Source organism: Sturnira hondurensis, unplaced genomic scaffold (assembly GCF_014824575.4).
Source record: "Sturnira hondurensis isolate 20B ecotype Veracruz unplaced genomic scaffold, ASM1482457v3 Scaffold0024805, whole genome shotgun sequence".
NCBI lineage: Eukaryota > Metazoa > Chordata > Mammalia > Chiroptera > Phyllostomidae > Sturnira > Sturnira hondurensis.
Genome location: NW_028097436.1, coordinates 1917664 through 1930809, shown reverse-complemented (window position 1 = coordinate 1930809; position 13146 = coordinate 1917664). Strand labels below are relative to the sequence as shown.

Genomic DNA, 13146 nt, shown 5'->3' with positions numbered 1-13146 from the left:
TACCTCAGACACAGCCTCCGTGTGAACTCAGGACCTGCTCTGGCAGCGAGGTTCTGGTGAGGCTGGTGCATTGCCGGGACTGACTCCTAACAGCTTAGTCGTGTCAGTGACAGAGGGTGGCTGTCTAAGCCAGCTTGTCACTGTCACAGCACATCCATCTGACACACTGGGAGTTATAGATGCCAGCCTAAGACTGTTTGAATTCAAAAACGTTTTATGAATAATAAATAATACTATATGATTTAAAATTATTTTGGAATAATAATAAATCAGTGGAGGAAGACAAACCATGCAAAAGAGTCAGAAAGTTCGCTAACCATTAAGAAACGTAAATCAGACTGTTGTCTCACAACCCACGCCATTGTAAAGGCCCGGTGATGAACCGTAGTAACACAGGTCAGGAAAGGAGAAGTTTTACCTAACAGCGGTATATGGGAGGGCTTTCTGGTCAGACACCAAAGACTTAACTAAAAAAGTAACTGATAGGTTTAGTCACACAAAAACTTTAAACAACTTATACATTCAAAAAATGTAATACAATCTTTGGAATGTCTGTGTAAGAAATATGCACACACACAAAGAAGTGGCCTATGAATTCATTGAGAATCAATGAAATTCAAATTAAACAGTGAGGGTTAGTTTTGGCTTGACCCAGTTATAAAAATATATGAGACATCAGTGTTGGGTGAGTGTAAGGAATGTGTGTTCCTCGTGTGAACACGAGTGGGCAAAGGCAGGCTCACAGCTGCTCGTGTGGGGCACATGCGCTGGTCACCGTGGCCACTGCTCGTTAGCTGTTTGGCTCACTCACTCCTGCAAAGCTGCTTTTGCCGCGCCCCCCCCCCCCCCNGCTTCCCCCCCCCCCCCCCCCCCGTGTAGGTTATTACAATGTATTAAAAGCCTTAAAATATAGATATTCCCAAGGATGTGCTCAAAAATTAACAGTGATGATTTCTACTGGTGTAACTATTGGTTGTTTTCTCCCTCTTTTTGTTAAATCCTGTTTTCTAAATATTTTTGATGTTACTTCATTAAAAATACAGAAATCCTTATCTTTTAACTTAAAACCCAGTACCTTTGGGCCAGTTTCTGAATATAATGGTACAAATAGCTCATGCTGAGTAACATTTCCCTTCTTTATCCAGAAGCTGCTGTTTACACTTTTTTAAAATACAGGGTGGGGCAAAAGTAGGTCTACAGTTGTGAGTTTGTAAACAGAGAGCTTGTTTGTGTGTTGTTAATTGTGGTATTATTTTTCCACACGAATGTAGTGAGCCTGCCTTGGCCTGCCCTCCGTGCGTCTGTCTGGGATCTGCCCCTCCAATACACAGAGCCATGGGGTCAGGGTTATATTTAGCTTAGTGCAGATTCGAATTATGAGAACTTTCAAATTCATGAATGTTGCTCCCAGTATAAATATCTATATACATTTAAGTATGTTAAGTAGATATATTAAGTTCAATTAATACAATATATTAGAATACATTGCAATTTTATATTAATGCAATAAATTAAGTGTATTAATATAGCAAATCAACTATATTAATATAGCTTATATAGTCTATTAAAATATAACAATAAATGAATATGTTCAAATATAAAAATACAGTTTATCAATATATTGAATATGTACAGATGTATACTTATGATAAATATAACTACTCATGAATGTTCTTATATAATATTACCATACAATAATATATATGTATTATGTATGTACATAACAGGTGCAGCATTCATGCTGTGGACATTATCTGAAACATGTAATAACATGACACAGTATATTATGTATATATGAGTAATAGGGACAGCACTCATGGAAACAAGAGCTCTTCTGCTCCATTTATAAACATTATAAATACATCTAAGATAGGGGCGGCCTTACAGATCTGAAAGTCATCCTAAACGTGTTTCTGTGCCCTGCCTTTGTGTCCCCTGGGAAGGGTTTCTTTCTTCGGTTGTGTGCCCCCCTGCTGGCCCTCTGGCAGACATGGTGAGACCGCACACCTGCGATGGTCCCCACCAGGTCCTGACATGCGGAGGACACCAGCCCTGACGTGATTGCCACCCGCTGTAAAGCCGTCATGGTGCAGGTCCGGCCTCTGGCCTTTACTCCTGCGTTGATGGCAGATGCCTTCTAACGCACCTCAAAAGCTGCGGAGTGTATTATAAGAGAGTTTTGCACGTGTATTCGGCTAGTCCATCCAAGGGAGTCCTTTGGGAAGAGCTCAGGTGGATGATAGCGAGCCCGTTTTCAGTAACAGTGGAGTGTATTTCCCGGGTCATCAGGATACAGCTCAGAGCCCCAAGGAGAAAGCTGGCCTGCCTAGTGAGCACGAGAACAGCCCACAGCCGAGAAGATCAGGGACCACAGTGCTGCGCCAGACGACGTGCAGTCCCTGCTGCTGCTGCACTGTCGGTAGACTGGGGCTGTTTCTGGTTCTGTGGCGATCTGACTAAGCTGTTTTGAGGTAGTCATTGAAGGGAAGCTCATTCGCTGGTGTCTGCGCCATTGCAGCCCAAATGTACAGTGTAGTTTGTCATCACGTGGGAATCTAAGAACAGCCTCTTAAGCCCTGCATGCACAGAGTGTTGGCACCAGATGGGGCCTTAAAGGCAATAACCACACCTATCTCCTTACAGATGAGATGCTAAGGCCCAGAAGGGGCTGGTGGAGCTCACTGCCAAGTAGAACCAGAACAGGAAGCAGGTCTCCTGCCCCTTCCCAGTCCTGCAGTTCCGGGACAGCAACCTCTCCCACCAGCCAACAGTATCAACTGTTGCGTCTGGTTTTGTTAATATTTGGCCATCAGTTTTGTTTGTTCTAGTTTTTTCTTTTTCTTTTCCTTCTTTGCCTCAGTCATTTGCAAGATGAATTTGGTGTCTAAGATAGGCACTCAGTGGAAAAACAAGAAAAGATAGAAAGAGCCCTCTAGTTAGGTGGGTTTGGCATTTCTGTTCCTAAGCTATTCCCTTAGGAACCACCACTGTCTGAGCCCATGCTACAGGGACGTCCTCTGTTTTTCTTACCTCTCATTTCTGACTTTCCCAGGATTGCCATGGAAACCTATATCCGGCAGAGGCAGCTAATCATGTCACCCCTGATAACATCCCACGTGATTGCAGAAAATGAGCCACTCACTTCAGTCTTGAACAAAGTGATAGCAGCCAAGGAAGTGAACCACAAAGGACAAGGTACATACCCCTCACTCAGCTGGGAGGGGGTGGAGCCTTCAGAGCTGGGCCCAGAGACTTGCCCCTTCCTTGTCTTCCTGTGGCGTTTCACACACCCTGCTGGGCACTGCCCATCTCAGCTCCCCGCTGAAGGCAGTTAATACTGAAGGGCACCCAGAATGCACCCGACACTGAATGGGGTCATAGCCACGCTTTGTAAATTCTGTGGAACAGATTTTTATCCCATGACTCTTCCCTCACTTTGTTTACCCCACAATCCCCAACTCTGAGTTAATACACAAAGAGAGTTTTGAGGGTAATCATGTTAAACTCTGAGTATGTTTATCCCATTACCCTTCCTGAAGTTGGGAGGAGGAGACCAAAGCAATACACAGGACTACGTATTGATACAATGAGCTCTCTAGCAAGAAGTGTTTGGTTGTTTTTAGTACTTCATTTGGGGTTCTGTTGACATCATTTGAACCCAGAGAAGTTCTGCTTATTGAAACTGCATTTTAAATTCCAAATAATGACGGGACATCATTCAGATTTTTAAATTGAAATGCCAAGATGGTAATGTTTTTGGACAATTTCAAAAATTGAGTTACATTTTTTAACCACCCTATAACTGTCCTACTAAGTGGATGCAACCAGAAAACACATTATTTTCAGGATATTTAGTTTTCTGTATATTAACAAGTATCCTGAGTGGGAAGGAAATGTAAGGAATCATTGAAGAATTAAGACAAATAACTAAATATGTTTCTATTTAGAGTTTTTTTTTCAGTTTTGTTTTGGAATTTGAACAAAACTGAAAAAGGATTATTTATTCTTTTTGCTGCTTAACAAAACAAGCATTTTTCAAATGTTTTTATGCCTTTTACAAATATTTTTGTGGCTGCATAATGTTCCATCGCTTGGATTTTGGAAAAGGAAATCCCCTAAGTAAACACTTAAGTGTTTTCTAATTTGTCACCATTATAAATTTAAATAACTACTGTGACTATATTTATAATTGCCGCTTTTCCCATATTTACAACTGCCTCTCAAAAAAATTCCCAGAAGTAGAGTTTTTGAGTCAAATGATGGCAACAAGCACCAGTCTAGACACATAAAGCTGCAGATTTCTGCCACTGGGCACCAGCTTCCACCTCGCCCGCTTTGCAGACCGATACTTAAAAATCTTATTTAGGACACATATTTTTTCATTTTGGGGTTTTTAATATGTTTTGTTGATTATGCCATTACAGTTGTCCCATTTCCCCCCTTCATTCCCCTCCACACCCCTCCTCCTAATCCCCCCTTTAGTTCATGTCCATGTGTCATAAGTTCTTTAGATACTATATTTCCCACACTATTTTTGCCCTCCCCCCGTCTATTTTCTACCTACCCTCTATGCTACTTATTCTCTGTACCTTCTCCCCCCTTCTCCTCCTCCCACTCCCCTGTTGCTAACCTTCCGTGTGTTCTTCATTTCTCTCTTTTCGCTCCCAATCTAGCTGTCCTCTTAGTTTGCTTTTGTTGTAGGTGTGGTTGTTAATAACTGAGTTTTCTGTCCTTTCACTGTTCATATTTTTATCTTCTTTTTCTTAGATAAGTCCCTTTAACATTTCATATAATAAGGGCTTGGTGATGATGAACTCCTTGAACTTGATCTTATCTGAGAAGCACTTTATCTGTCCTTCCATTCTAAATGAAAGCTTTGCTGGATAGAGCAATCCTGGATGTAGGTCTCTGGATTTCCTGACTTGGAATACTTCTTTCCAGCCCCTTCTTGCCTGTAATGTCTCTTTTGAGAAATCAGCTGACAGTCTGATGGGTACTCCTTTGTAGGTGACTGTCCCCTTATCTCTTGCTGCTTCCAGGATTCTCTCCTTCATTTTCATCTTGGCTAATGTAATTATGATGTGCCTTGGTGTGTTCCTTTTTGGGTCCAACTTCTTTGGGACTCTGAGCTTCCTGGATTTCCTGGAAGTTTATTTCCTTTGCCAGATTGGGGAAGTTCTCCTTTATTACTTGTTCAAATAAGTTTTCCATTTGTTGCTCTTCCTCTTCCCCTTCTGGTACCCCTATAATTCGGATGTTGGAACATTTAAAGGTGTCCTGGAGGTTCCTAAGCCTCTCCTCATTGTTTTGAATTCTTTTCTGTTTGGTCGTTTTTTTCTTCCTTCTGGTCCACTCCCTTGATTTTAGTCCCAGTTTCCTTCCCATCACTATTGGTTTTCTGTGCATTTTGCTTTGTTTCACTTAGTGTAGCCTTCCTTTGTTCCTCTAATTTGTGACTAAAATCAACCAGTTCTGTGAGCATCCTCATCACCAGTATTTTGAACTGTGCATCTGATAGGTTGGCTGTTTCTTCATCACTTAGAAGTATTGTCTCTGGGCTTTGAGCTCTTCTTCTTCTTGAGCCATATGTTTTAGTCTGTTTGCGCCTGTAACATATGAGGCGCAGAGCCTTAGGTGTTCACCAGGGCAGGGCAACCCACCAGGGTGGGTTGTGATGCTGTATTTGGGGGTGTGGTCAGAGAGGGGCAATGGCATTTTTCTACTCTCTCTCGGATTTTGGCCCCCTCTGCCACTTCCCGCGGAGGGGGAACCACACATCTGGTTCCCGGATGTGTGGGCTTGTGCACCCTCCAGGACCCTGTGGGTCTCTCCATTGAACTCTCTGTGAGCCTGGGAGCCTCTCCCAGCTCCTCAACCCCCAAAAGTTTTTCCAGTGGTTGCTTTTAGGCTTTATTTCCCAGTGCTGGGGCCCTGGGTTACACAGTCTGTCTCACTGCTTGCTCCTTTGCCTGGTTTATCTGCACGTGAAGGTGTGACCACGGTCCGCCAGCCGCCTTGCGCCCTCACTGGGTCCTCCCATTGCCACCTTGTGCCTGAGATATGCCACTGCTGCCTGTGTGCCTGAGTCGGTCCAGCAGCCACTGCTTTTTCCTGCTGCAACTCCTCTCCACCAGCTGCTGACTCTGTCCCTCTTACTAGTCTGGATGAATAGTTCATTGTTGTCAGACTTTGGTACAGCTCAGTTTTCTCTGTTCTGGTTGCATTCTGGTTTCTAATTCTTTTTTAAAAAATATATTTTATTGATTATGCCATTACAGTTGTTCTAATCTGCCCCTTTATTCGCCTCCACCCTGCACACCCCTCCCCCACCAGTATCCCCCTTTTAGTTTATGTTCACATGTTTCAAGTTCTTTAGATTCTATATTTCCCATACTATTCTTGCCCTCCCCCATCTACTTTCTACCTACTGTCTATGCTACTTATTTTCTCTACGTTCTCCCCTCCTCTCCTCCTCCCACTCTCCTGTTGCTAGCCCTCCCTGTGATCTTCATTTCTATGGTTCCGCTCCTGATCTCGCTTTCCTCTTGGTTTGCTTTTGTTTTAGGTGTGGTTGTTCATAACTGTGAGTTTGCTGTCCTTTCACTGTTCATATTTTTCATCTTCTTTTTCTTATATATGTCCCTTTAGCATTTCATATAATAAGGGCTTGGTGATGATGAACTCCTTCAACTTGACCTTATCTGTGAAGCACTTTAGCTGCCCTTCCATTCTAAATGAAAGCTTTACTGGATAAAGCAATCTTGGCTGTAGGTCTTTGGATTTCATGACTTGGAATACTTCTTTCCAGCCCCTTCTTGCCTGTAAAGTCTCTTTTGAGAAATCAGCTGACAGTCTGATGGGAACTCCTTTGTAGGTGACTGTCCCCTTATCTCTTGCTGCTTCCAGGATTGTCTCCTTCATTTTCATCTTGGCTAATGTAATTATGATGTGCCTTGGTGTGTTCCTTCTTGGGTCCAACTTCTTTGGGACTCTCTGAGCTTCCTGGACTTCCTGGAAGTCTATTTCCTTTGCCAGATTGGGGAAGTTCTCCTCTATTATTTGTTCAAATAAGTTTTCCACTCGTGGCTATTTCTTTTCCCCTTCTGGTACCCCTATAATTCGGATGTTGGAACATTTGAAGATGTCCTGGAGGTTCCTAAGCCTCTCCTCATTTTTTTGAATTCTCATTTCTTCATTCTTTTCTGGTTGGATGTTTCGTTCTTCCTTCTGGTCCACTCCCTTGATTTGAGTCCCAGTTTCCTTTCCATCACTATTGGTTTCCTGTGCATTTCCCTTCATTGCACTTAGTTTAACCTTCATATGTTCCTCTAACTTGTGACTAAAATCAACCAGTTCTGTGAGCATTCTGATGACCAGTATTTTGAACTGTGCATCTGAGAGGTTCGCTATTTCTTTGTCGCTTAGAGTTATTGGCTCTGGGGCTTTGAGTTCTTGAGCCATATTTTGATCTGTTCGTGCCTGTTATGTATGAGGAGCGGAGCCCTAGGTGTTCACCAGGGCGGGGCAACCCAGTTGCTGGGTTGTGACGCTGTATTTGGGGGTGGGGTCAGAGAGGGGCAATGGCGGTCCCCTCTGCTGCTTCCAGCTGCTGGGGCCTGTACTGTCTGTCTCACTGCTCGCTCCTTTGCTGGTTTATCTGCGTGCGAATATGTGACCACAGTCAGCCTCCCACCTTGTATCTTCACTGGATCTGCCTGTTGGTACCCAACACCTGGGATCTGCCCATGGCTGCCTGCACGCCTGGGTTGGGAGATCTTTCCTGCCCGACCCTGCTCCGCTGCTGGCTCCACCTCTCTTATCCGTCTGGTTGAAGGGTTCGTTGTTGTCGGAGTTTCGTATTGTTCATTTTTCTGTGTTTTGGCTGCATTTTTGTTACTGAAACTTTGTTGACTTTAAACTTGGTTGTGAGAGGAGGCACAGTGTTTCCACCTATGCCTCCATCTTGGCCGGAAGTTTCATTGTTGGTTTACCAAATAGTTATAAACTTCTTGTACTTCTTTATGAATTATGTATTCATGTCTTATTTACTTGTGAGGACCTTAATGTTTTTCTTCTAATGAGTAGTATAAATTCATAATTATAAGTATTTCACCACTTTATAGTATACTAATTTTTTATAAATATCAAAACTTTCAGTTTATGTACAGATAATTTTTTTGCTTTGATGCTTTCATGTATTTCTATATTTAGAAAATGGTTCATTTTCAGGGATTTAATAAGTATACCTTTATTTATTCTTTTAATTTTGTGTCTTTTTATATTAAGAATCTATTTTAATGAAAATGTGAGGTGAGAAATTATAGATTCTGCTCTAAGTAGCAGGAAATTATCCCAGCACATTTATGAGATTTTTTTCAATTCATGATTCGCTGTGACTCTTTTGCTATATATTAAATTGCTGTATATTATAGTATTTAATCTCAGTGTTCTCATTGATTCACTTAAGTTTCTTTTCTACCATTAATATCATACATTACTGTAGTTCTTTGGCATTTTGTTGTTTTTTAGGGACAATCTTTACCATTTTTTTCTCTCAAAGTAAACATGTGTTCACATCTGTCAGTCAAGTCCTGATGGAGTGTCATGAAAATGGTAAATGAACCAGCAGAGAATTTTCATCCTGTTAATACTGTATCTGTATGTGAATACAACATATTTTCTCTGTATTGGTATGTGTTGTATAGAGCTCGCAGGGAACTGAAAGTTTATCATTTATGTCTTTATAGGACTTTGGGTATCCTTAAAGCTGTTGCCAGGTGATCTCACGCAGGTTCAGAAGAATTTTTCACACCTGGTGGATAGATCTACAGCAATTGCCAGAAAAATGGGCTTTCCTGAAATAATACTTCCAGGTAAAAGTCTTTGCTTCGCTCACCTGCTGCTTCCTCTAGGACTTCCTTCTGTGAAGCAGATGTTTCTAACAGCACAGCTGCAACAACACCGATCCACTGATACAGTTATCTTCACTCAGCGGTGCTGAGACCAGGGGAGGGTGCTCCCAACAGGGCTGCGTGGAGATATACCCCGTGCGCAAGGTCAAGATAGCACTTCTGAACGTAACTCAGCATTTTCTGCTCGCTCTCTTGCTGTCTCTTCGGCACAAGCCCGTCTGAAATGCTTCCCTAGGCCGCTATTAAGTTGAACTACATGGCTATATAGGTTCTCTGTGTCATTTGCTGGTACCTTTTCTCGTGATGACATCGCCAGCCAGGTGGGCTCCCTGCTGGGACACTCCAGGGAGGTGCCTGCTCAGTCTCAGCAGGACCTTGTGCTTCTTTTGCTGCAGCTCTAGCTGTGTGATTGGCTGTCCCCAAACCTGCGGTGACACGAATATAAGCATTCTGCCATTTCTCACTTCAGTGTCATCTTATTTTCCACCACAAGCTGGTGATCTGCGTATATGTACTGTATGTGTACTTACTAATTTAACCCATTTAGCTTCTTAATCTTCATATTAGTAAAAGGAAATTATTCCCTCCAGGAACATTATGTAATATAGAAAATTACCATTTTATTATATAAGTGTTACATATGAAGTATATGTTAGAAATGAATATTAAAATAAGAAATATGACATGTATTTTATAGGTAGATAAAACATATAAGTAAGTAATCTTTGCCATATCAGAAAAATTTTAGAGCCCTGGCTGGTGTAGCTCAGTGGATTGAGCACAGGCCTGTGAACCAGAGGGTCGCCGGTTCAATTCCCAGTCAGGGCACATGCCTGGGTTGCAGGCCAGGTCCCCAGTAGGGGACACATGAGAGGCAACCACACATTGATGTTTCTCTACCACTCTTTCTCCTTCCTGTCCCCTCTCTCTAAAAATAAATAAATAAAATATTTTTTAAAAAAAGAAAAAATTTTTAGAAGACCAAGCTCTCATCTATGACGTAAAACTTCTGGTTCTTTTAAAGTAATGTAAGGTTCTTTTCTCCTTTGGGACTTTAATGAGCAGTAATAATTTGCTGCTGTACACATTTTCTGCACATAGTAGGTATTCAAAGAATATTTGTGGAGTGAATGAAGAAAAGAGCTTTAAAACGGAAATGATCTTTTCTTATGAAATGAGGTAATTTCATTTCACCTGCCTTCCAGAGCCATTCTACCCTGATACATATTCATCAGCATTCTGGGAAAATGTCTTTTCTCCTTGCCATTAAAAAAATAAGCACTGGTAATATTCTTATGACTGAAGGTAGTTTTATTGCTACAGCAATACAGAAATCTGGAAAACATGAAGTAGAGAATTTTATATTTTGGACAACGTGAACTTCGCTTTGAAACCTGGCTGGAGAGGTTCTTTTTTCTGTGGGTCTGGGTTGCAGACTCCAGGACGATAGCCGACTTTAAAATCAGGCTGACGGCTCCCTGACCCTAGCCTTTGGATCAGCTAATCAGAATCACCTGGGAAACATTAACATACAGATCCCAGACTTTTCCAGACACTCTGATTCAGTTCGTGAGACGAGGGCTCCCCAGGTGATTCTAGTGATCCGCCAAGTTTGAGAAATGTACTAGATCTTGGCCTGCATCCCTCACCTGACAGCTTCTTCCCATCACCAGGTAAAGGGCTTCAGGTGTATGTGAGCCCTTCCCTCTGCCCCACTTTCCCCTCTTACTCTCCACTCTCGTCTTCACGGTTTGATTCTCGGACGCGGTTACACTCTGTTTTCATACCTGCCAGTCACCTGCCAGCCACTCCAGAATGGCTGTCACTGGAGTCACCAAAGATTGCAGAGTCACTAAGTCCAAAGGGTAGTTTTTCCCATGATCCTTTCTGGTCTTTCTGTAGCACGTTACCCTGTTGGTCACTCCCTTCCTGAAATAGTCCCCCTGCCTCGTCGGGGACCCACACTCTTCTCTCTTTCTCTATCCCCTGAGACCTTCCTAGGACTCCTCTGCCCCCTTTTCATCTTCTGCCTCACCTGTAAGTGTGAGCATTCCTCAGTGTCTGGTCCTCACGCCCTATGTCATTTTGCTGGGGCCACCATGACGAAGGACCAGAGACTGTGGGACATCAACAGCAGAAGTGTGTTTTCTCACATTCTGTAGGCGGGAAGTCCAAGGTGAAAGTGTCAGCAGGTTTGGTTGCTTCTGAGGCCTCTCCGTGGTGTGCATATGGCCACCATCTATCTCCCTGTGTCCTCCTGTGGTAGCCCTTAGCCTGTGTGTTATCTGTGTCCTAATCTCTTTTCATAAGGACACCAGTGCTATGGGATGAGGGCCCAAACGTACCTCATTTTACCTCAATTGCCTTTTTAAAGGGCCTCTCTACAAATACAGTCACATTTTGAAGTATGGAGGGTTGAGACTTCAACATGAGAATTTAGGGGTGCACAATTCAGCCCATAGAAGGAGCCCTTTGTGTCGCGTCTATACTCCATTCCCAGGTGGTCGCATCTGCACACTTGCCTTCTGTGTGTTAGTGGCTCCAAAAGCATCTCTCTCACCCCAGGACCACTTCCCTGAACTCTGTCACCATAGATCCAGCTGCTTCCAGCCTCAGGACGTGAGTGGGTGCCATTCCCCAACTGGATCCCTCTTCTCGTCTTTAGTTACTCAGTTCTTACTGAGAGTTCCCAGTGAACTTGGGACTCTGTGCATCTGCAGCTGGAACTCTGCTCAGTTTTATCTAAGACAGTGGAACCCTGTCCGTCCAGTTGTGCAGATAAGAAAGTCACCCTTGACCCCTCCCTTTCTTTCACACCTCACTCAGAATTTGTGGGCGAGACCTGCCAGTCTTACCTTTAAAGGGCCTCTCAAAGTCACACCCTTCGTTATCACCTTAGCCTTCAGCACAACCGGAGTGGCACCTACTGTCGACTCCTACCTGGACAACTGCCATTACTCCCCAACGGGCTTCCCTGTTTCTGCTTGCTTGGACCTCACTTTTCTCCACACTGCAGCTGCGTGAGTGAGCTTGTATGAAAACCCACCTGATTTTATCACACTCCTCCCATGCAGAAAACATTTCAATGTATTTAGGATGAAGGCACACATTCTTAGCTTGGCCTGCAAGCTTAGGGAGCCTGTGTCTTGTCTGTCTCTGTAACCTCATCTCACACCAGCACTCCCCACCACTGCGAACACTTCCNAACTTGGGACTCTGTGCATCTGCAGCTGGAACTCTGCTCAGTTTTATCCAAGACAGTGGAACCCTGTCCATCCAGTTGTGCAGATAAGAAAGTCACCTTTGACCCCTCCCTTTCTTTCACACCTCACTCAGAATTTGTGGGCGAGACCTGCCAGTCTTACCTTTAAAGGGCCTCTCAAAGTCACACCCTTTGTTATCACCTTAGCCTTCAGCACAACCGGAGTGGCACCTACTGTCGACTCCTACCTGGACAACTGCCATTACTCCCCAACAGGCTTCCCTGTTTCTGCTTGCTTGGACCTCACTTTTCTCCACACTGCAGCTGCGTGAGTGAGCTTGTATGAAAACCCACCTGATTTTATCACACTCCTCCCATACAGAAAACATTTCAATGTATTTAGGATGAAGGCACACATTCTTAGCTTGGCCTGCAAGCTTAGGGAGCCTGTGTCTTGTCTGTCTCTGTAACCTCATCTCACACCAGCACTCCCCACCACTGCGAACACTTCCATCGTGTCTACTACCCCTGGGCCTTTGCACATGCTGCTCTCGCTTACTCTCATCCCTCCAGTATCAGCTCAAAGGAAAGATGCCCATACACCCCAGACAAGGTTGGAACCTAGGGTCATGCTTCACAGAGCCTAGCCTGAGCCCTCATTGGTGAGGATGCCTTTCACTGTGTGATTGTCTGTTAATATTGCTCCTTTCCCATACCTGACTGTGGGCCGTGTGTGAGGCAGGCATGGGCTCATCATCTCCCAGTCAGTGCAGTGCTTGCACACAGTAGGTGTGGCTCACCATCCTCTTCCAGACACTCAATGCAGTGCTTGCACACAGTAGGTGCTCAGTCAGTGTTTTAAATGAATACTATCTTATCTGATTCTACCACCATTTATGCTACCAGCTGTCTGTGGTTGGAAGTTGAGGGAGTTTTCAAGGTTTCACTTCCATAAACAGTGTCTCAGTGAATATCCTTATGGATAATCATGGCCCACACTTTTAATACTTCAAACAAATGTTACTGGTGAAG

The 13146-nt window shown here is 43.6% G+C and overlaps 1 protein-coding gene across 5 annotated transcripts in view; it reads left to right on the top strand.

The window, feature by feature from the left end:
• The window catches only part of DOCK5 (dedicator of cytokinesis 5), a 197287-nt gene that overhangs the window by 102666 nt on the left and 81475 nt on the right, over window positions 1-13146 (top strand). For all 5 annotated transcript variants that reach the window (XM_037038679.1, XM_037038680.1, XM_037038678.1 and 2 more), the window contains 2 exons: window positions 3053-3195; window positions 8748-8873. In XM_037038679.1, the coding sequence (XP_036894574.1) occupies window positions 3053-3195; window positions 8748-8873 (269 nt within the window). The remainder of the gene's footprint in view (window positions 1-3052; window positions 3196-8747; window positions 8874-13146) is intronic.